The 21,828-nt window shown below is 35.0% G+C and overlaps 2 protein-coding genes across 2 annotated transcripts; one reads left to right on the top strand and one right to left on the bottom strand.

Annotated features, from left to right (window-relative positions):
- Nucleotides 1-12,002: 12,002 nt before the first annotated feature.
- Nucleotides 12,003-13,949, bottom strand: LOC112734253 (uncharacterized GPI-anchored protein At4g28100). The gene is made up of 2 exons (XM_025783500.3): nucleotides 13,057-13,949; nucleotides 12,003-12,583 (listed from the first exon to the last, which is right to left on the bottom strand). The coding sequence occupies exons 1-2, from the start codon at nucleotides 13,615-13,617 to the stop codon at nucleotides 12,227-12,229; spliced, it is 918 nt and encodes a 305-aa protein (XP_025639285.1). The 5' UTR covers nucleotides 13,618-13,949; the 3' UTR covers nucleotides 12,003-12,226.
- Nucleotides 13,950-16,611: 2,662 nt separating this feature from the next.
- On the top strand, nucleotides 16,612-21,006 carry LOC114925010 (uncharacterized). Its single transcript, XM_029291282.1, has 4 exons — nucleotides 16,612-16,638; nucleotides 16,720-16,855; nucleotides 16,949-17,615; nucleotides 20,985-21,006. Exons 1-4 carry the CDS (start codon nucleotides 16,612-16,614, stop codon nucleotides 21,004-21,006), a joined length of 852 nt encoding a protein of 283 aa, XP_029147115.1.
- The last annotated feature ends 822 nt before the right edge of the window (nucleotides 21,007-21,828 follow it).

Below are 21,828 nucleotides of genomic sequence, written 5' to 3' on the forward strand. Positions count from 1 at the left end.
AAATACGCTATAGGATGGCCTCCTTGTGATAGAACTGCCCCTATGCCGGTGCCTGACGCATCCGTTTCTACCACAAATTCTTTGGAAAAATCAGGGAGTGCGAGTACGGGAGTGTGCGTCATAATGTTTTTCAACTGATGGAATGCTTGATCTGCAGCAACTGTCCACTGGAAGGCATTCTTTTTCAACAGCTCCGTCAGTGGGAAATCTAACTGGGCATACCTTGCCACAAACTTCCGATAATACCCTGTCAACCCCAGGAATCCGTGCAATTGTTTCAGATTCGTGGGTTCTGGCCAAGCAAGAATAGCCTCAATTTTCGCTGGATCCACTTTCACTCCTTCCCCTGTGATCACATGGCCCAAATATTCTACTTGTTGTTGGGCAAAGGAACATTTGGATTGTTTAGCAAAGAGCTGGTTCTCACGCAGCACTTGTAAAGTGAGGGACAAGTGCTCTAGATGTTCCTCCTTACTCCTGCTATATACCAATATGTCATCAAAAAATACTGCAACGAAACGCCTCAAGAATGGCTGAAAAATATGATTCATGGTTTCCTGAAAGGTGGAAGGTGCATTCGTAAGTCCAAATGGCATTACCACAAACTCGTAATGGCCAATGTGCGTTCGAAAGGCAGTTTTATCAATGTCCTCCTCCTTCATGCGAATCTGGTGGTAGCCACTGCGCAGGTCAATCTTAGAGAAATAGATGGCACCGTGCAGTTCATCTAAGATTTCATCAATAGTAGGGATAGGAAACTTATCTTTTACTGTAATGGAGTTGAGAGCTCGGTAATCGATACAGAAACGCCACCCTCCATCCTTCTTCCTGACTAGCAGTACTGGACTAGAGAAAGCGCTTTGGCTATTGCGAATAATCCCTGTACTCAGCATTTCTTCCACAAGCCTCTCCATTTCTTCTTTCTGGAAGTGGGGATAACGGTACGGTCATATACTCACCGGTGCAGAGCCAGGAATTAGATGAATATGGTGATCGACTTCGCGTTGCGGCGGCAATTTGATGGGCTCCTCAAAGACTTCTGAGAATTCAGTAAGAACCCCTTGAACACTTTCATCTTCCAAGGCAGCTTGTGGTGTGGAATCAGTATTGGTAACCTCTAAATGGAACATGGAGACAATAGCGTTGCTCGCATTAAGCTTCTTAAGCTCTCTGAAATGAAGATTAGCATCCTTCAGTAGCCGCTCACCTTGGAACACTACCCATTTACCCATGATTTTAAACTTCATGAATAATTCCATGTAGTTAATCCTAATTGTCCCTAACCGCATCATCCAGTGCACCCCCAAGACAACATCAGCACCCTTTAAGTCCAGTACATAAGTATCAACCGCAAAATTATACCCTTGAACTGTTAGTGCCAAGTTCTTGCACATTGCTCCGCAATGGATAGAATCATCGTTACCCACCATCACTTGTAGAGCAAGAGTTGGACTGAGCGACAAATTCAACTTCTTGGCTACAGACCCTTTTACAAAGTTATGAGTACTTCCACCATCAATGAGGATCATCAATTGTCGGTTAGAGTGGGTACCACGGACTCTGAGCGTTTCCGGGTGAAATTCCCCTGCGAGGGCATTCAAACTAATCTTAGGTGGTTGTTCATCCCTTTCCCCAGCGTCGTCGGAATCAGATTCTGGCTCTACCACTGTCGTATGAGGCTCTTGCATCAGTTCCCATAATTCCTCTTCCCCCACTAGGAGTTGCAATGATGATTTGCAGCGGTGACCGGGGCTGTACTTGTCGTCACAATAATAACAAAGTCCTTTTTTCCGGCGTGCACGTATATCGGCGCTGGTGAGTCTCTTGACCGGTGGGGTTTGTGGTGCGGTGGGAGAAGAATTGGTTGAAGGGGTGGGGCGGGGGGGAACGAAAGGTTTGAAGAGGTGACGGTGTGAGTGATGGGTTTCTGAAGTTAGGAAACCGGGTGTAGAGTTCGGTTGGGTGCAAACCGATTCGGTGGCCCAAATGAGGAATTTTATTTGCTGCTATTGTTTTTTGTGAGGCCCAATGTTACTGCATGTTTCTGCTCATACAGTTTGGCAAGAGAGACAGCTTGGATATAGGAATTGGGTCGGGCCAGCAGTAGCTCGCACTTCAGGTGCTCTTGGAGCCCAGCGGTAAACAGAGCCACAATCCACTCTTCACTCAGCCCTGTCACACGGTTGCTCAGTTCTTCGAATTGACACTGATACTCTTCCACCGACCCACCTTGCTTCAATTCCTTGAGGGCTGTTCTTGGATCATAGAACACGTTCTTGCCAAAGCGAGCATTCAGCGCCTCAAGGAATGAGTCCCAGGTGTACGCAATATTGTTGTTGACTCCCCAGCGATACCATGCATAGGCGGCACCCACCAGATGGAAGGATAGTACCCGAATCCTTTGTTCAATTGGAATGTTGAAGGTCTCCAAGTATTGCCTTGCCCGGAAAACCCAATCCTCTACTCCATCTCCTTCGAACATAGGAAGGTCGGCCACCTTCAATTTCCGGGGCCATTGTGGTTCTCCATCCAAATTAACAGATCCCGAGCCTTCCACCACATCATCTCTAGCAAAGCTGGGATCGCCACTAGCTGCCTTCAGTTTCATACCCTCACGGAGCAGCTTTTCAATAGCACGCAGTGATGAATCCATCGCTATAAGTTGCTGTTGCGTCCCTGCTATCTGTTCGTTCGCCTCCACCAAACCACGGCTCAGCGTCGCTACCTCATGCTTATTGGAGAGTGTTAATTCTTCTAGTCGGGATAATCGAGTTCCTTCCGTCATCTTGGGTATCTCTCAATGAAAGCACCAATTGTTAGTCCTGTTCAGCAATTTAAGTTCAAGCAGCAGTATATCAACCACAAAATGATCAAGGAAATCATGCAGTTCAGAATGAAGTAAAAATCAAATATCAATGTGTATGTAATCTGAATGGAATGAACAATAATTTCCCCTTTCGAGTGAGGGACACACTCCTCAATGATAACAATTCATAATTTCTTACCACTCCTCTATTCTTTGCCTTCCTTTTTATCCTTTTCTCACTCTAAGTTGTTACGTAACTAACTCAATACTACCTCTAATTTTATTACTCTACTGCGCGCTTATTTTAAAGTTCATAATCCTTCATCCACGCTGGCTGTTTCTTCACCTGTTTGTCCCTCTGCTCAGCTACTGGTTTATCTGGCCCAATTACTATTTCATCACTTTCAGTTTGCTGTATTGGGCCGGGAGTAGCAGCTGTTAATGGGCTCGTATCAAAAAGACAGAAAGAAGACTTGAACTCATTAACCATATGCTTCAAGAAATGATGAAAAAGCTTAATTTTAAAATTTCGATTCCTCAACTAGAAGGTGGAGAAACAAATATAAGAGAGGATGAAGATGGTGAACGTATGTCTGAAGAGTGATTAGTAGTTGTGATGCTAGTTAGTTAATAGACTTTAAATGATGTAATTAGTAATATGAGAGTGTTGCATACTTATTATTGTTGTCTATAATATTGAATTGATGAGTTATTTTAGTTATTGTTTAAGTGTGTTATGTTATTTTGGTTATTGTTTAAGTGTTATTTACTTTTATGTGTTAAAGTGTAGGTTTTTTGTTGATAATTTTTCAATATTTGATGGCATAAATATAAATTTAGTAAAAAAATTATAATTAAACAATTATGATAGACTAAAATGCTTGGTTGCTAAAATATAGGTTTACACTTAGCGACCAAATTAGAGACTGAAATGTTGGTTACAAATTAGCGACCGATTTAGCGATCGAAATAACGGTCACGAATTAGAGACCAAAACACTAGTAGCAAATTAGTGACCGATTTAGCGACTGAAAAGTGGGTTGCTATTTAGCGACCGATTTACTCAGAAACCGATTTAGCGACGTAAAATTTGGTCACAATTTAGCGACCTATTTGTTTAATGACCGATACTCTTTGATGAAGGTTTGGTGGCCTTGTTAACAAATCGATCGCGACCGAAGTTGGTCACTATTTTTTTATTAGCGACCATGATTTTAGTGACCACCGAAATCGATCGCTAAATCGATCGGTATTCCGGTAATTTCATGTAGTGAAATAAAATAAAATGAAATAAAAATAAAAATAAAATATCAAACATTAAAGACAAAATTAAAATTTAATCTAAATTTTAGGACTAAAATATTATTTTACTCAATAATTAAAAACTGGAAAAATAAATACCCTTATATATTAATATGAGTTTGTCTAATATGTATTTTTAGAGCATATATGAATATTAAAAATAAAATTTTTTTATTAAAATATAAAAAATTTAATTTTTTAATACACTTAAATTTTAAATATTAAAGATCTGAATATTATCGTGGTCAATGAATTCAATATGTTAACTAACTGACCAATAAAATATAATATTTTTAGCAAATATTTTACTAATTTTAAATATTAAAAACTAAATTATAAATTATAAATTTTAAATTATAAATTTTAATAATAAAAGATAAGTTATTAACTCAAAATATTAACTAATATTGATGAAAAAATATTAATTCTTAGTATTTTTTTAAAGATGCTAAAAGATCAACATAATTATAAATAATTATTTATAATTTATAATAAAAAAATTTAATAATTTATAGAAAATATTTATAATTGTTATTTTTTAATTTATTATTAAATATATTTTTTATTGTATTCATTATGGGTATTATTAAATATATTATTAGACTCTTATATATTTACACCATAGTAAATCAAATTAATTTGCATCTATTTATATATCTTAATAAAAACATAATAAATCGAATTGTATAGTATCGATTTATTAACAGTTTACGTATCACGTCCATGTAAATTGAAGCATTCTCAATCGATTTACTTAATTAATGATATCATAGAGTAAATTGAACGGTACTAATTCGATTTATTAAAAGTCTCATCAATCATAAATCGAAACTATTTGAATTGTTTTACCATATAACTTAGTAAATCGATATGACCTCATTTGATTTATTATTAAAATTTGTAATTCGAAAAATTTCAATTTAATTTACATAAAAATACCAATAAAAATAAATAGCGTAACATTTTTTATTTTAGATGATATATGTAATATTTTCAATGCTTTAGTTTATATTGTGTCTAAAAACACATGTTAACTGAAAAGACAAGCATAGTAACTAGTAACGCAAGAAGCCGTCCAGTATGACAACATTGAACCTGCTAATGTGGCCAAGGAAAGTGTTAAAAGTTAAAACTCGAGATTGAACAGGGGGACTACGGAACAAAAGTATTGATATTGCTGAACCCTTCTCCCAAAACAAAATTGATTAAATCAACAATGGGCTATACTATGGAACCATATATTTTCTTTGTTCATTTTAAATGTAATTTTACTTTTACTTTTACTTTTACTTTTACTTTTATGAAAGATAATTTTCCAAACATATTATAAACCTTAATTAGAAAATTCTTCTTTTTATTTATTTTTTTATTGCCTAAACCCTAAACATGTTAACAAGAAACCATTGCTTATATTTCTTCAATTTCCTACCGCGGTGAATAGGCTATATTAACTATTCATTTTCTATATTCCCTTGGAAGAATAATTACTGCTTTTTAAAGAAATAGTCATAAAATGAACTCTTTTTTATATTTATTAAAACTATTAATTTATTACTAGAATAGTTAAACCATGATTCATATTTAAAGTTAAAGTTAAATTCTATTCTATAATAATAAGATAATTAATTAAGTATGTTAAAATTTTTTGAAGAAAAATATGTATTTTTTAAATATGTAAGCTCTTCATTTTGTGTTTAGTAAATAAAATTTTTTTACGTAATTACGTTTATAGTTTTTAAATGATATGAGTGCTTTTAAAAGTATTTAAAATAAAAAAATTTAAAATTAATTTATACTTATCAAAATTAAAAAAGTCTTATATAATTTCATACATTAATAAATTTTTAATTTATTCTTATAGTTATATCCAATAGTATTTTTAAATCTTAAAAATTATTTTATCAAATATAATTGTTATTGCTTGAGTCATTTTTATTTGACTTACCAAAACATATATAGTACCATTTTTAAAAGACTATCTTCTAAAATATATTTGATAAATTATTTTTAAAAAATAAAAAATTTATCAAACTAATTCATAATCTAAAAGAAAAAAAAAGCCATATTAATATTTTTTATGTATCAAATCATCAAGCTGCATGTTTATATTAGTAGCTTTTTTTTTAATATTTTTTTTGACACCTATTTTCATTTATAATTAATCACTTTATTTTATTTTACACGATTTTAGAGTATTATAAATAAAAAAGAGTTGTTATGAATAATGTTAAAGCATATTTTAGCAATCGAAAATGTTTGGAGTCAAAGGTAATCATAATTTTGTTTTTGTTTGTATTCGTTGATTATTATTAATGGATAATTTAGATATACATAGAAATATTATATTAATAATATTTCTATAATTTAAATATAAATACTCTCATGTATATCTTTACTAGGATAGAAAATTATCCACTCTAATTTATTAGGATTGTAAATTATACTTTTTAAGATAAGAAATATTTGATATAGTTTCATATCAAAAGTTGTATATATATGTGTTCATGACTAATAGAAAAAGTAGGTTGAATTTTCTATATGGTATCAGAGCATACTCTAGTATCGACAAACACAAAAGGAACCTAGCTGCATAACCATGGCAGCAGAATCAGAAAAGAACTCTGTAAATGTACCAGAAACTTAGAAAAAGGAACTAAAAAAACTTACTCGCCATATGACCTCAATGCGAGTGACAACCCAGGAAATGTAATCATGCAAGTGCAGTTGCGTGGAGAAAATCATGAGGAATGGGCTAGAGTTGTGAAAATATCACTTCGGCCTCAAAAAAATGGGGATTCATCGATGGAACTCTCACGGAACCAGAACAAGTTGCATCTAATCTTGAGGATTGGTGGATAGTCCAATCCATGATTATATCATGGATCTTGAACACGATTGAACCAAGTCTAAGGTCGACCGTTGCGTATGTAGAGAACGCACGGACACTGTGGAAAGATATCAAAGAGCGGTTTTTCGCTGTGAACGGACCACGAATACAATAACTGAAGTCAGATTTGACGAGATGTAAGCAGGAAGGAATGACCATGACGGCATATTATGGGAAATTGAAAGTACTGTGGATGAATTAGCACAGTGAGAGCAAATTCCCAAATGCACGTGTGGTGGATGTAAGTAGGGGATTTGATCTCAACTTGAGAAGCGAAGGGAAGAAGAGATGGTCCACCAATTTTTGATGGGCCTAGATGACGCATGTTACGGAATAGTGCGGTCAAATATTCTGCAACCGATCCTTTGCCATTGCTAAATCGTGTGTACGCAATGCTAGTCCAAGAGGAGAGAGTAAAGATGATGCCTAAGGCATCAGAAGAGAGAGGGTTGGTTGTAGGACTCGCAATGCAGGCAATAAATAGGACGAAGGGACGAGGAGATCCTAGACAAAAATCAACAATATGCTCTGACGGTGTCAAAAGTGGGCATGATGTTAAAGGATGCTTTCAGATTGTAAGATATCCAAAATGGTGGGGCAATCGACCAAGGAATGAAGTAAGATACGGTGGCAAAGGTTACGAACGACAAGGCATGCGTACTCGAGGAATTCCAGCGCGTGCACATGTGGCACACACTGATGGAAGTGGTAGGCATGCTACCAACATAGAAGAAACGAGACGTGAGATGTTAGGATTGACCAATGAACAATGGCAAGTATTGGTAGATATGATAAACAAGCAAAAACCAAATGACTCCAAGAAAATGACAGGTAAGAGAATTTTTTATTTATGGATCATTGATAGTGGAGCTTCCAATCACATGACTAGAATCCTAAAAAATTTATGTGAAAAAAAAAACTATACGCGGGTGTCCAGTAGGTTTACCGGATGGAGAGCAGGTGATAACGCGCAAGCAAGGAGCAGTGATACTTGAAGGAGGACTTGAATTGAAAAATGTTCTCTATATACCTCAATTAAAATACAACTTACTCTCAGTTTCTCAATTAACAGATGAAGAACACTGTCTAGTACAATTCACTAATAAATTTTGTGTCATACAGGACCGCACTTCGAGAATGCTGATTGGAGCGGGTGAGCAAAAGGATGGGCTTTATTGGTATCGTGGGGGCACACATGATTCAAGCTTGTCATACCAGAATAGAGAATCAACTAGCACTTTGGCATAAGAGATTAGGGCATCCATCATTTCAAATTATGCAAATACTCCGTAATGTAAGTGAAAAATATACAACTAATGAGATTTGTGAAATTTGTAAAAAATCTAAGCAAACAAGAGATAAGTTTTTTTTAAGTGTTTCCAATATTTTTTATTTAATCCATTGTGACTTGTAGGACCCTATAGAACTCCCTCCTCGTGTGGTGCTTCATATTTCTTAACTATTGTGGACGATTGTTCACGAGCGATTTGGATATATTTGTTGAAAAAAAAGGTTGAGGTATCAATCACATTGAAAAAAATTTTCACTTTGATTGAACACCAATATAACAAATATGTTAAAATGGTGATAATGGAACGAAATTCGTGTGTTTAAAACAATACTTCCTACAATAAGGCATTGTTCACCAATCGTCATGTATTAATACACCGCAACAAATAGACGAGTGAAGTGCAAACTTCGACATATTCTCAATGTTGCTAGATTATTACGGTTTCAAGGCAATCTTCCTATTCAGTTTTAGGGAGAATGTGTCTTAACTGCTGGCTATTTAATTAATAGTACGCCATCCTCAGTACTGAAGGGCAAGACTCCGTATGAGATTTTTCATTTAACAATTTCAAGTTATGAGCACTTACGGGTTTTTGGCTCTTTGTATTATGTTCAAAATCAGAATAGGCAACGGAACAAATTTGCCAGCCGTAGTCGAAAATGTGTGTTTGTCGGACATCCTTTTGGGTAAAAAGGATGGAAACTATTTGACTTGGAAAAAGAAGTTTTCTTTGTTTTTCGTTACGTTCATTTTAATAGGAAATATTTGATATAATTTCATATCAAAAGTTGTATATATATGTGTTCATGACTAATAAAAAAGTAGGTTAAATTTTCTACAATTACCACTAGAACAAATGCTTAATATTAAATATAATAAATGTATAATTGTAGATGTTACATATATAAAATTTAGTAATTTATTAATTTTAGATAATCAAAATTTTTATGTAATTAAATCCAACTAAATTATGATACGACGTACGTATATTTTTTTTTGTTTTTTGTTTTTTTTTTCATTTGATTTTTTATTCTTTTTCTCTTCTTTCTCTTCCATCATTATCATCATCATTACCACCATGATCATTTTTTTCTTCTTCTTATACATTTTTTCTTGATTTTATTTATTTTTGTTTGTTTATTTGTTTGTATATTTTTAAAAATTTTATGAAAGAAAAAAAAATACAAAAATTAAAGATGATGATAATGATGAATGACACCAAAATTTTTTATCCAACATACAAAAATAAAATAAAAATGACACCTAAATTTTTTATATAAAATACAAAAATTTTACTACAATAAATACAGAATTTGAATTGAAATCAACGCCACATTACAAGATAGTTTGTTATTTAAGACTTAGGAATATACAAGTTAACCTTAAAACAAATTTTTTTAGATAAAATTCTCTATTTTTTAAGTAAAGCATAAGATATAAAAATTTTTTTGTATTAATAACAAAATATGAAAAAGAAGAAAAAGAACTTGTTGAGAAAAAAAAGGATAAAGTATGAAGAAAAAAATAGAAAAAGAAGATATGTTGGGAGAAATTTCGGTGTCACGGCTAAAAAAAATTAATGTTATTTTTAAGAAATTTCGATGCTATTTTTGTTTCTGATAACTTCTAATTAGTTAAGAAATTTTCTGTGTTACCATTTAAAAATTTCGATGTCAAATTCAGAAAATTTTTATGTCAAGCTTTAAATTTTTCGATACTATTTTTCTGATAAATCAAACACAATTCAAAACTTTCCTCTTTTTTCTTCTTTATCATCGTTATCATCTTCTTTTTCTTCTTCATATTCTCTTTTTTATTTTATTTTTTTATAATTTTTCTTATTTTCACCGTCTTAAAAAGACAAAAACAAAAAAAAAGAGAAGAAAAAAATACTATAATAACATTAAAAAGAGAAAGAGGAAAAGAAATATAAAAAAATTGCTAAGTAATGGAAGAACGACAAAGCGAAAAAATACGTGAAAAGAAAAAAAAGAACATAAAAAAGAAAAAATGCGTAATTTACTGTGTTAGTGATTTTTTGTTAAGTTTGAATTAAATTGATTGATAAAAATATTTAGATGTATAACAAAACTCTATAAAATTGTAAATGTTAAATACAAAAAAAGAATTATTGATGTTATATTATTATCTTCTTAACATTGTAATATGTTAATGGAGAACCAAAACTACGAACATGCACTTTCAAAGCTACTATTATTTGATATTTCAGGATATATCTCAATGTGATATTAAAAGATTAATCTGTTAAGAATTTGAATTATAGTTAAGCAAATGATTAGATTGTCAACTCAAGTTAATTTGAAAACTACTATTATTTATTTGCTAATATTTTTAAGTCAATATATCAAGAACTAATTCACTATAAATTATTAAATTTTTATTTAAAAATTTATCATTAACTAATAGAATTATTAGACCAAACTATTAACCCAAATTGATTTACAGAACAATATTCAATTCATGATACTCCATGATAAGATGTGGAGATGGACTCTCCCCCAGATAAGATTCGGCCCTCCCTTATGTTTTAATAGAACCAACCCACTTGGCGATCTCTGCCCAATCATATAACCGAAAACAGGAAGTTAGTTTCTTCAAGACTTGTTACTAGGCCTAGGGCCAAGGCATGGTAATGGACCACAACATCTCAAACTCCTCGTCTCATCCCAGCGTGTTCAGTACTGAATCATTACCACAAGAATCTTTTCGTAGGAAGTAATTAACAAATATTTTTGAATTGTATTTTATATTAATTAATTATTATTAATTAATAATTTTTTAAATTTAATTTTTAAAAAAATACAAATTAATAATTATTAACTTTAGTTATTTAAAATTAACTGATTAAAAATTATTTGTCTATATTTTTTCTTAAGAAAATTGAGACGATTTACGGTAGTTATAAAAAAATTTTACATGTAAATTTAATTATTTACTGTCTTTAAAAATAACTACATTTTATTTCTACCACGTAAAAAGTAGTTTAAAGGGTCGAATGTTATCAGATGAACGTATAATTAAACTTGATTAAATATCATTATAACAACGTAGAATTGTTTTACAACTGCAATAAGTGTTATATAAGCAACGAAACCCAAACTTATCCCCATTGCTAATGGGAAGGGTATCATTTTCAACTTTCATGGCGAAGAAGGCCTTTCTTTTTGGATGAGGCATGTTGAAGTTTGTGATGGGGCAACTAATTCCTTTTCGGTGTATGCACAACTTAACCTTCGACAAATCTTGTTTTGAATTTTCATTGGCCGGGAGATGCTAAATCTTGTTTTGAATCCTGGATCTCTATTAAAATGGTAAGGACTTGAAATTTGGAAGAGATGATGGAACAAGTCATGCTGATAAAGATCAATGGCAAAGGGAGAAGCTTGAGAAGAGGTAATTCAGAGAGGAGGTGCGTGTTAATGTCACAAGTACGAAGAGTGTTGAAGTTAGTCTCATATCAAAAAAAGCAAAGGAAGAGTGAGAAATTTATAAGATGAGAGATCCATTAATTTACTCTTTTAAGGTTTTGAGGTGGATGTAGTGTCCCATGGTTAGCCCAACAGTGCGTTTTTTGATAAAACAAGCATTAATTTATTGTATATGAATTATGAAGCTTTAGGTGTGTAATAGTGATGATGATGATGATGTTGCATTCTTTAACTTAACCCTTCCACAAGTGATGAATAGAATAAAAATTGGCCATGAAGAAGGAAACACAATATTTAAAATAATGCCAGCGCAACAAGTGACGCTACATCCAAATTTTGTCCCTCCAAATCCGGGCATTGGTCACTATTACCACATGGCAATACATGTCCCACCCCATGATTTTTGTATCAAACACATGCATCAACCAAAAACAGACATTCAAATTTACAAAGTTGCCATGTTGGAGATATATATTTTATTTGTTTTTGAATTAGGTGTATAATAAAATGACAATGACATGCTGCATACCAAGTAGCGTTATCAAATAAACAAGTAACAAAGAAAGGAGGGTTGGGGCTTGCAGGATGGCTGATGAGGAAGTATCAGACATCTCGGAAGAATCGACGGCGAGAGGCTTTCCTTCGCTGTTCAGAGTGCAGGATTGAGGGTCCGATCCGTCAGCACTGAGCATCAAAGCCCGAAGAACCGCGGAAACTGTGTGAATGTATGCTGTCGTGTTCCTGGCCAGAAGCCATGTCAACCCCATGAGCTCACAATCTTTGTTGTGGATCTTGGTGGTCCTGTTCTCTGATGCTTTGCTTGAATTTGAAGAAGCCTTCTTTTTAAGCTGTGTAGAAACAATTAATACTTCATATTAGACTACCAAACATTAAAATTAGTAAATTGCGCTTACGCATTGGTTGGTGTAACATTCACTCACTTGCACAAATAATCAAAATTGCATGCACTACTGTTATAAAAAAAGATTCGGCTTTCTTTGTTTTCTTTCAGAAAACTAAATGGAGGCTTGACATTTTTGCAGTGTCAAATTATGCTATGATTATTTTATTTTATTTTTATTTGTTAGCAACAACAAGAATCAAATGCAACATGCATATTAATAAAAAAAACAACAATAAGATTCTGAAGAATAGATAGATATTTATGTTTTGAACATGAAATGAAAATTAAGTGCAAGGGCATCACCGCACATGCGACAAGGTCTGTGCAAGTAGTAGTTGGAAATGTGAATTGTGTCAGGAAATAGTTGAATAATTGAGAGTAATTGCAAGTGGACAGGCTAAGAAAAAGAACACTTACAGAGTAGAGGGTATGCAAGCAGTTGGAGCATGAAGAAAGAGGCGGGAAAGCAGTTGGAGTGAGACAACGGTTCTCCAAGTTCAAATTTTGGAGGGTGTGAAAACTTTGATGAGGGCAGGTGAAGGGGTGCAGCCTGATCCCGCAGTAGCAGTAGACAACATCGCAGGTGTCGTTGGGTTGCATCAGCTGGATTCCCCTGCCTTTGAGGGCCTTACCTAAACCAGCAACGCACGTTTCCGAGTCATCCGGCAACAAGGGCATATCATATGAATATGATGAAGCAGCATCAGCATCAGCATCAGCAGCAGCATGCTTCAGTGCCGTTGAGGAGTAGGCAGAGTAAAGCCAGGCAGCCAACACGGGGCAGCACCTGCTGCGGTCCAGGCTGGATCCACAGGCATTCTTGATCCCTTGGTAGTGCTCGTCGGAGAAACTCAGAGAGCACCCCTCAACGTTTTCCTCTTCAGGGAATGCGGGTATTGTTGCTGTTGATGCATCGCTTATCACATAGCATGGAACCACAGCGCACAGCAACAACACAAGGGCAAGTCTCTTCTTCATACTATTGAAGAGATGCTGGGGTTTATCAGAGTTTGGCACTATGATATTGCTACCTCATTTTCTTGCTTTGATTATTAATTACCCCTCTCTTATTCCTTGCTGTGTTTATTAACTCCTATCTCATCACATCTGTGGAATTTTTAATGAGTGGACAGTGTGTGAAGACAATTATATCAATTATTTGACAATACTACACTGCACTACACTACACTACAAAGTTATTCTTCTATCTTTACTCACCTAATATGATGGATGGACCCAGGTTTATGAGTTTAGTCTACGCTGATAAGAATTCCTCATGAACTTTGACACAGATTTATCTACCCAAACACGAAGGCCTAATAAATTGGTCTTGTCAATTGTCATGCAACAAAATTTTGGCTTCGGGATCATGTCACGTGCCCTCATTACGGATTTTAGCATATAGTAAATAAATAAAGTGATCATTGATTCTATTTAACAAGGGTATTCCGGATGTACAAAGTTCAGCAACTGCGTCGAAAATTTGAAAAATCCCAAGTAATCCTTGTAATAGAATTCATGGAGCCGTGTCCTAGCACTAGTAGTTTGAATGGCTCTGTGTTTACCAAGCAGGTTAATCACTTGTATTAGTTATAACTATACTTGAATATGAGAAAGTGTTTTGACTTTTGACCGTTAATCCCAACAAGTGGCAAAAAAGAAAAAAAGAAAAAAAAAAAGAAGAGCCAGCTGTTGCCACTATATCATTTTCCTTATCTAACTAACACCCTTAATTAGGCCTTCGTGGTAGTGGCTGTCACGTGAACCCGGTCCCTTTAGTACTGCCCTGCATCAAGAGTGGATATGAACAAACAGCAGAACGCAACTGAAGCTTCAGTTAAAGTAATAAATCCCGGTGCGTTTTAATATATTGCATTCGGATTAATTTGAAAAGGTGAAGTAGTAAATGAAATTCCTTAAATATTTTGTGTATGTAGTGAATGAGGGACACAAACAGGGAGAATTTAGGAATTTAGCGACGACAGGTCGAAAATTAAAATATTATATAATTAAATTTAATATTATATATTTATTAATATATATAAACATAATTAATATTTTTTGATTAAAAAATATTAATAAGTGTTTGTTATAAAAAAATTTATCTTAATTTTTATATTTTTTTATTTTAGATTTGATAAAATATAAAAATTATTTATTTTTTATTAGCATATTTTGTTGAATATTATTGTGACAGTAAATTATATTTCTATGTTTCATATCATAAAAAACATACTATAAAATAATATAAATAAATTGTTCTAATAATTTTATTATATGTATTTAAAATATATTCGTGAACAAAATATATAAAATATAATTATTTTAATAAATTTACTTAATATGCATGTTATTAATATAATATCATGAGAAAAATAAATAAATTTTAAAGTAATTTACTTTCGTTATGTATTATAATATATAAAGATTTTTTTAGTTATTATAAATATTAAAGTATTTTTATATGATAATAGGTGAAAAATTAAGGAAAAAAATATTTTAAAAAAAAAGTTTAAATGTTTAAAGATTTAGAAATTTATTTAATCGAAAAGTGATTGGTAATAATATTTTTTTCAATTTAAAAATTATTAATTATTTTTAAATTTACTAATTTAATTATTTATCTAAAATAATTATTTACGCTATTTTTTAAATAAAATTATATAATATATAATAACTTTATATTCTTATAATGTTAACTTTATTAAAAAAAGTTGGGGGAGGGGCCAAGGCCTATGCTTGCTCTCCCTTGGATCCGTTCTTGGACACAAATTTGGTATACGCCTCAACTTTGGCTAAGTGGTAAGTATAAAAAATTATTTGAGTCACAAGTGTATTTTTTGAATATAAGCTATTGGATATATATTCACTCAATCTAATAATCAATCTTATACCATATATAAGCCTTGGGATCAAGAGTTTAGATTAAGTGAAAACTGTTTTGGAGCAACTTTAGTGTGGATTAGAATTTCTGGATTACCAATCTGGTGCTACTAAGAAGATGCAATGCTCCGTGTTGCGGCTGCAGTTGGCATTCCCGTTAAGGTTGATTTGGCAACAAAATTAGCTGAAAGAGGACGATATGCTCGAGCATGTGTTCAGATAGATTTAGGATTGCCAGTGACTAAGAAGATTCTTGTTGAAGGTGTTGAATATGAGGTTGAATATGAAAGTCTTCACCTTATTTGTGGCTCCTGTCTCAAGTTTGGTCATGATATGAAGGTGTGCAAGACTGACAGCAATGCAGGAGGAGGAACTAATGCCAAGGTGATCAGCGATGTAGCAAAGCAGCCAGAAAGCTCAAATTCAAAAAATCCAGTACATGTAGAAAAGACAAGTTTTCATTTTGGCAAGAATCTTGGAGATGAGACTGTAAAAGTTACTGTCCCGGATTTGGTGGAGAGTGATTTGCATGCTGTTCATATAGACCATGCACAACATGAGGATTTGGAAGGTTGGACTCAAGTGATTAGGAAAGGAAAGTATAAAATGGGTCAAAAGCCTTCTCTTAGCACCCATCAGGTCCAACCAAAAGTAAAGAAGACTCTTAACAAGGCTACCAATACTTGGACAAGGCCTAATCACCAACGTACAACACATGCTACTGGATCCAAAGCAAAATTAAGCAGGGGCATCAATATTGGAAAACCGGTTAGTGTGGCTTCTTCGGGGACCCGGCACAATGTTCATCATCAGCAGCAAGGTGAGACAACAAATGGCACTGTGCGAAAGCGTCCTCGCCCAAACTCTTTGCAGAATTCACCAGTAGATAAGGATGGAGCATCGACGGCGGGTATGGTGCAAGTTTCGACGGAGAAAATTGGGCTGCAACTTGAGAGTCCATTAAAGGCAGGATCGTCGAAGACAGGGACATCATGTTGAGTCTCGGGTTTGTTATTGGAGCTCCCTTTTTGTTATTTTATGGATAGTTTCAATATCATAGCCTGGAATGTGAGGGGTGCGTCTAACAAGATGGCCCGTGTGCATTGCAAAAATTTGGTGAGAATATATAAACCATCTTTTTTCTTTCTCTTTGAGACTCATACCATGTTTAATAATTTGAAGAATTTTTGGGATAAGTTGGGTTTTCATTGTGTTGGTATTGAGGAAGCAGTAGGACACAGGGGTGGCATTTGGTTTCTATCTTCTATTGCTAATGCTTCTTGTGTGGTTATTGATCAAATTGACCAATGTATCACAGTGAAAGTGAGTGTGGGTAACTTAGTTTGGCTTTGTAGTGCAGTATATGGGAGTCCTCAATTCGAAAAAAGATGTATGCTTTGGGATCATTTGCGTTCTATTAATTCAGGCCATAATAGACCATGGATGGCAGTTGGTGATTTTAATGAGATTGTGGCACCAGATGAGAGTACAGGTGCTTATTTTTCTTCTCACAGAGCTAGTCTATTAGCTACTACTCTAGATGACTGTGAGCTCTTTGATCTTAAAGTGACTGGTAGGAGATATACTTGGTATAGAGCAGTTCAGGCTGGCAGGGACTTGGCTAAAAGGTTGGATAGAGCTATAGTTAATGAGGCGTGGATGACAATGTTTCCTGAGGGTTATTCTGAAATTCTTAGCAGGCTTCATTCTGATCATTGTCCTATTTTAGTTCGTTGTCATGGTAGCCCCAGAGTGAAAGGTTCACGTCCTTTTAGGTTCCAAGCTGCGTGGGCAACACATCCTTCTTATAAACATGTTATTAGTAAGGCTTGGAATCAAGAGTTTGGAGGCGTTACCGAAAGGCTTAAGATGGTTCAACAGGCTTCTTTGGACTTCAACTCAAAGATTTTTGGAAATATTTTTGTGCGAAAAAATAAGCTGGAATATCAGATTGATCAGATTCAACGGCGTTTAGAGGTTACCGATGTGTTATCTCTGAGAATTAAAGAAGCTGAACTGAGGGAAGATTACAATAAGCTTTTGTTGCAAGAGGAACTTTTTTGGTACCAAAAATCTAGAGAGCAGTGGGTCAAGTATGGGGATAGAAACACTAAATTCTTTCATCTTCAGACTTTGGTGCGTAGAAACCATAATAGAGTACATGGATTATATGTTAAAGATGGGTCTTGGTCTACTGATCCAGATATTCTCCAGGAAGAAGCCCTCTCTTTTTACAAGAATCTCTTTGGTACAACGGAAGAGGTTGAGGTTGATTGTTTAGGGGATGTTCCGATGCCCACTCTAAGCACTGAGGCTTGTGCTAGGTTAATTGACCCTGTCTCTTTTGCGGAAGTCAAGTCAGCAGTATTCAGTATGAGCCCTTTTAAGGCTCCTGGTCCAGATGGCTTTCAAGCTTATTTTTTTAAAGAATATTGGGAGATAGTAGGCACTGAGATTTGGAATATTGTCCGGAGCGCTTTTTTGGGAGAGTTCTTAAATCCTAGCATCATGGAAACTCTGATTGTGCTTATTCCTAAAATTGATAACCCTACCTTTATGAAGGATTTCAGGCCTATTAGCTTGTGTAATGTTGTTTATAAAATTATCACCAAAGTATTGACTAACCGACTTCGGCCTTTTCTTCCAGATATTGTTAGTCCTTTACAAGGAGGTTTTATTCCAGGTCGTGGTGCTCCTGATAATATTATTGTGGCCCAAGAAATTCTGAATTTCATGAAGCACACAAAATCCAAGAAAGGTACTCTTGCTTTTAAAATTGATCTTGAAAAAGCTTATGATAGGGTGGATTGGAGGTTTTTGGAGAGTACTCTCATTGCTTTTGGTTTTCCTATCATCACTGTTAATTTGATTATGACTTGTGTCCGTGCATCATCTCTTTCTATTATGTGGAATGGGAATAGATTGGATAGTTTTACTCCTAGAAGGGGGCTTAGACAGGGCGATCCAATGTCTCCTTACTTATTTGTGCTTTGTATGGAAAGACTTGCTTGCTATATATCTCATAAGGTGGTTGAGGGTGTGTGGAAACCAGTTTCTATCACTAGGGGTGGCCCAAAATTTTCTCATTTGATGTTTGCAGATGATCTCTTACTCTTCTGTCAGGCTACAAAGAGTCAGGTCCAAATGGTCATGCATTCTCTTAACATTTTTTGCAAGGCATCTGGCATGAAAGTGAATCTTGAAAAGTCTAAAGCTTTTTGTTCTAAAAATGTGACTGCTCGTAGAAGAGATATTTTTACTAGTGTTTCTTCAATACGTTTTGCTTTGGACTTAGGAAGATATCTTGGAGTTAACCTTAATCATTCCCGTACCAGTAGGGCTTCTTTTCATTCGGTGATTGAAAAGGTGAGGGGAAGATTAGCTAATTGGAAAGGAAGGCTTCTAAATAAAGCAGGGAGACTTTGCTTGATCAATTCTGTTGCTACATCCATTCCTGTCTATCATATGCAGGTATCTTTTTTTCCAAATTGGGTTTGCGATAAATTATCTTCTATGATGAGACAGTTCCTTTGGAAGGGTCAAGTTGATGGTAAAGGTCTTTCTCTTGTTAATTGGAGGACCGTGATCACTCCAAAAAAATTTGGTGGCCTGGGTGTTAGAGATCCTGCGTGTGTTAATATATCTTTACTTGGTAAATTGGTGTGGCAACTTTTTCATTGTCAGGACAAGCCTTGGGTTGCTCTATTGAGGGCGAAGTATCTGAGGAATGAGGGAGTTTTAAATGGCCCTGTCCCTTGCAATGCTTCTCATGTTTGGAAGAGTATCTCAAAGGCTTTTGGTGCTCTTAAGGATGCCTTCTCTTGGTGCGTTGGGTCACTTGATCAATCTTTTTGGTTTGACAATTGGAGTATTGAGGGTCCAATTGCTCAAGATGTCCCTTTTGTACATATATCTGACTCTGATTTAACTATTAGAGACGTTTGGAAAGATGGTCAATGGAATCTCCATGATATTTTCTCTACCATTCCAGAAGATGTCAAACAGCGTTTGAATGCTTATAATCCGGATTTGAATGCTGGAGAGAGTTCGGGTTGGTCGTGGGGTGTGGCATCTTCTAGACTTTACTCAGCTAGGAGTGGGTACAGTTGGCTAGCCAAAAGAAAGTTTGACTGGAATGAGCATGATAATTGGTTGTGGGTATGGCGACTGCATATTCCTGAGAAGTACAAGTTCTTGATTTGGCTCAGTCTTCATAATGCTATTCCTACGGCAGAGTTTCGTTTGGGTCGTGGTTTAGCTTTATCTAGCACCTGTCATCGGTGTCAGAATGGTTCTGAATCAATTCTTCATTGTCTTCGGGAGTGCCCTAGTACCAAGGAGGTCTGGAACCTTTTAGGCCTGTATTCAAATAACTCGAATTTACATGATTGGCTCTACAGAGGTGCAAGGAGTGAAAATGTTCTTCTTTTCTTTTCGACCATCTGGTGGATTTGGAGAAGCAGGAATCAGGACTTATTTAATATAGATGATTCATGGAGTGCTAGTAAAGTGGTGAGTTTGATTCGTAGTTCAGTAAGGGAGTTTCACACTATTTTTGCTATGCATCAATCTCTGTCTCCTCCTTCACTTTGTTTTCATTGGGTTCCACCTCCAGTTTATTCTGTTAAATTGAATTGTGATGCTAGTTGGTTTGCTCCTTCTGGCTATGCTGGTTTTGGTTGTATCATTCGCAATCCTGATGGATGTTGGTTGAAAGGTTGCACTGGGAAAGTCAAAGTGTGCAGTGTTCTTTTTGCTGAATTGTATGCAATTTGGAGAGGTTTACTTCTTGCTTGGGAGAGTGGATTTCGTGAGGTTATTTGTGAAACAGACTGTTTAGAAGCTCTTTTCTTGGTAAACCAAAGAATGCTTGGTAAGGATATTCCGGAATGGGATTTGGCAAAGCATATACAGGAGGTTATGAATTGGAATTGGAGAGTCTCTATTCTTTTAATTCAGAGGACTGCAAATAGTGTTGCAGATTGTATGGCTAAAGCAGCTGCTTCTGTCGCGGACATTCACTCGAATTGGAGCCAACCATGGAGTGAGCTTCAACATCTAATAGATTTAGATATGACCCTAGCCAATTAATTTGGTTTTGTATCTTTTTTTTTTCTTTCTTTTCTATTTAGTCACCAAAAAAAATACCATAAATTGATAATATGTTATTAGTACAAGATTAATCATTAGATTGAGTGAATATACTTTTTTTTTTTAAATAAGAGAGTTCAACATCGAAATAGAGTAAGACAGTAACAAGAAAGACTAACACAAATAGAAATTAGCTATTAGCTTACAGAACTAACCAACCCCAATGTCATCTTTAACATAGCCATCAACAACACAAAGGGTCTTTATATCTCCACTCCTGGTAACTAAGAAAGGACATATCAATAATGTCTTCAACGCCTTTTTCTTTATTATGAAATATCCTCCTGTTCCTTTCTACCTACACATTTCAGACTATCGCAAAATAGCAAATGAACCAATTTCTGGACTCCCCCTTGCTACCAGTAGCGCCTGTCCAGCTTTAAAAGTGTTCCTTCACAGTACCAGGAATGTACCATTTCCGCCCGAGATGAACTAACCAAACGCACCAAACCTGCAAAGTAAATTCACATCCAAAAAATAAGTGATGAACATTTTCAACGTCCTTTTTACATAGAGCACACAGATTATCTTCCTGATTAATTATCCCAAACCGGCACAATCTTTCTTTCGTATGCACCCTGCCAATCAAGACAAACCAAGCAAGCAGCTCCATTCTTGGAGGTACTAAGCTTTTCCAGATAGTCTTGATGAAGCTATAACTTGTTATGTCCTCTGGTAGTGTTTCCTCCTGCAACACCTGCACAAATGAGTTAGTAGTAAAAACACCTTGTTTGTCAAACTTCCATACAAGCCTATCATCTCTATCAGCCGCTAGTTTAACCACTCTCAGAGCGTCGTGTAACTGATTCACACTTTCCAACTCCCATTGGAACAGCTCACGCCTCTATTGGAAGTTTCATATCCACTCTAACCCATCCCAGAACCCACAGTCCCCAATGACCGATCCTTTTTGGATTGAAACCGAGAAAAGTCTTGGAAACCTATCCTTTAGAGCACCGCCACATAGCCAAAGATCCTCCCAGAACCGGGTTCTTCTACCATCACCAACCTTCATGGTAAGTCCTGTGATCATCTTATCTCTTACATGTTGGTTCTTAATCTGTAGCTGACAGATATCCTTCCATGGTCCTCCTCTATTAGATAATATCCGGGTGGAAAGTAGCTCCATAGGATTGGTGAGCCAAATAACTTCTT

Source organism: Arachis hypogaea, chromosome 3 (assembly GCF_003086295.3).
Source record: "Arachis hypogaea cultivar Tifrunner chromosome 3, arahy.Tifrunner.gnm2.J5K5, whole genome shotgun sequence".
In the NCBI taxonomy this organism is placed as follows: Eukaryota; Viridiplantae; Streptophyta; class Magnoliopsida; order Fabales; family Fabaceae; genus Arachis; species Arachis hypogaea.

What these genes read in the sequence shown, in the direction of transcription:
- LOC112734253 (XM_025783500.3), bottom strand. Translation starts at nt 13,617, where the DNA reads ATGAAGAAGAGACTTGCCCTTGTGTTGTTGCTGTGCGCTGTGGTTCCA. An exon ending in GCTTGCATACCCTCTACTCT is followed by an intron (nt 12,584 to 13,056) that starts GTAAGTGTTCTT and finishes GTTTCTACACAG; the next exon opens with CTTAAAAAGAAGGCTTCTTC.
- LOC114925010 (XM_029291282.1), top strand. Translation starts at nt 16,612, where the DNA reads ATGGCCCGTGTGCATTGCAAAAATTTG. An exon ending in GTGTGCATTGCAAAAATTTG is followed by an intron (nt 16,639 to 16,719) that starts GTGAGAATATAT and finishes TTTTGGGATAAG; the next exon opens with TTGGGTTTTCATTGTGTTGG. An exon ending in TCTAGAGAGCAGTGGGTCAA is followed by an intron (nt 17,616 to 20,984) that starts GTATGGGGATAG and finishes TACACATTTCAG; the next exon opens with ACTATCGCAAAATAGCAAAT.